Genomic DNA, 1,022 nt, shown 5'->3' with positions numbered 1-1,022 from the left:
AGTCTGGAGGGTTCCAATGGTGGGCATCCCCATCCCAACTCTTTCCTGTGGTGTGGCCCACTTGATTTTTGGGTCTCTCTGATTTTTTTCCTCACAATCTAAGATTATATATAGAAACTGATGGACGGACTGGATGCCACACATACATCACGGTGGATCCCACAGCTTTTGTTGCAGGGTTTCCTTACAATTGGTGTGGTAGGAAATTTCATGTCCGGTCATTGTCTATAAATTGAGAAGGTAGCCTAGCAAATGTTCCCACTTCACATCTATCTCTCTCTCTCTCTCTCTCTCTCTCTCTCTCTCTCTCAATTGCTCTTTGAAAATGAAGTGTTCTCACATAGCACTGTTTGTTACACTGGCTTTGCTTCTGATCAATGTGCCGGTTTCAGAATCGGTCACGTGCAACCCCATGCAGCTAAGCTCATGTGCGAGTGCGATCTTGGCGTCGGCACCACCGACTAGTGCATGCTGCACCAAGCTCAAGGAACAGAAGCCCTGCCTTTGCCAGTACCTGAAGAACCCTAACCTTAAGAAGTACATAAACAATGGAAATGCCAAGAGGGTGTCACGTGCGTGCAGCACTCCTTTCCCCAACTGCTAAAACCCATTTGGGTGGGGCCCACCTTCTTCTACCGTATTGATCGCTGGTCCCATTCCTCATGTGGGCAATCTGATCATATAGATTTGGTGTGTGGTTTTGAAGTACTGGTAGTAGTTTTTTATGATTGCAGTGCTCATTTGCTAGTGTAGTTTTCATGTGTGTTTTTTCAAGTACTAGCTACTTTGGTTTATGAAGTGGGCCATCTCATCATAGATTTGTGTGGTTTTGAAGTGGTACTTGTAGTTATTTGCGGTTGCAGTGCTATTGGACATGCAAATCCTTACCAGTTTACCGTATGTGTCGACACGGGCCTACGCGTCTGTGTAAATACCTGACATGTGACAGGTTTGGAGGTGGATCCTGACTTTCCATCAGGTGGTTCTTGCCTGTAAGCTATTCTTTGTTGAAAATCACATCC

The 1,022-nt window shown here is 45.5% G+C and overlaps 1 protein-coding gene across 1 annotated transcript; it reads left to right on the top strand.

Moving 5' to 3' along the window:
• The first annotated feature begins 257 nt into the window (after positions 1-257).
• On the top strand, positions 258-816 carry LOC131235334 (non-specific lipid-transfer protein 2-like). The gene has a single exon (XM_058232470.1). The coding sequence runs from the start codon at positions 326-328 to the stop codon at positions 602-604; it is 279 nt and encodes a 92-aa protein (XP_058088453.1). The 5' UTR covers positions 258-325; the 3' UTR covers positions 605-816.
• The last annotated feature ends 206 nt before the right edge of the window (positions 817-1,022 follow it).

The sequence above is a fragment of the Magnolia sinica genome, chromosome 19 (assembly GCF_029962835.1).
Source record: "Magnolia sinica isolate HGM2019 chromosome 19, MsV1, whole genome shotgun sequence".
Taxonomy (NCBI): Eukaryota; Viridiplantae; Streptophyta; class Magnoliopsida; order Magnoliales; family Magnoliaceae; genus Magnolia; species Magnolia sinica.
Note: the sequence above shows the minus strand (reverse complement) of the source record. Positions and strands in the feature narration are given on the sequence as shown.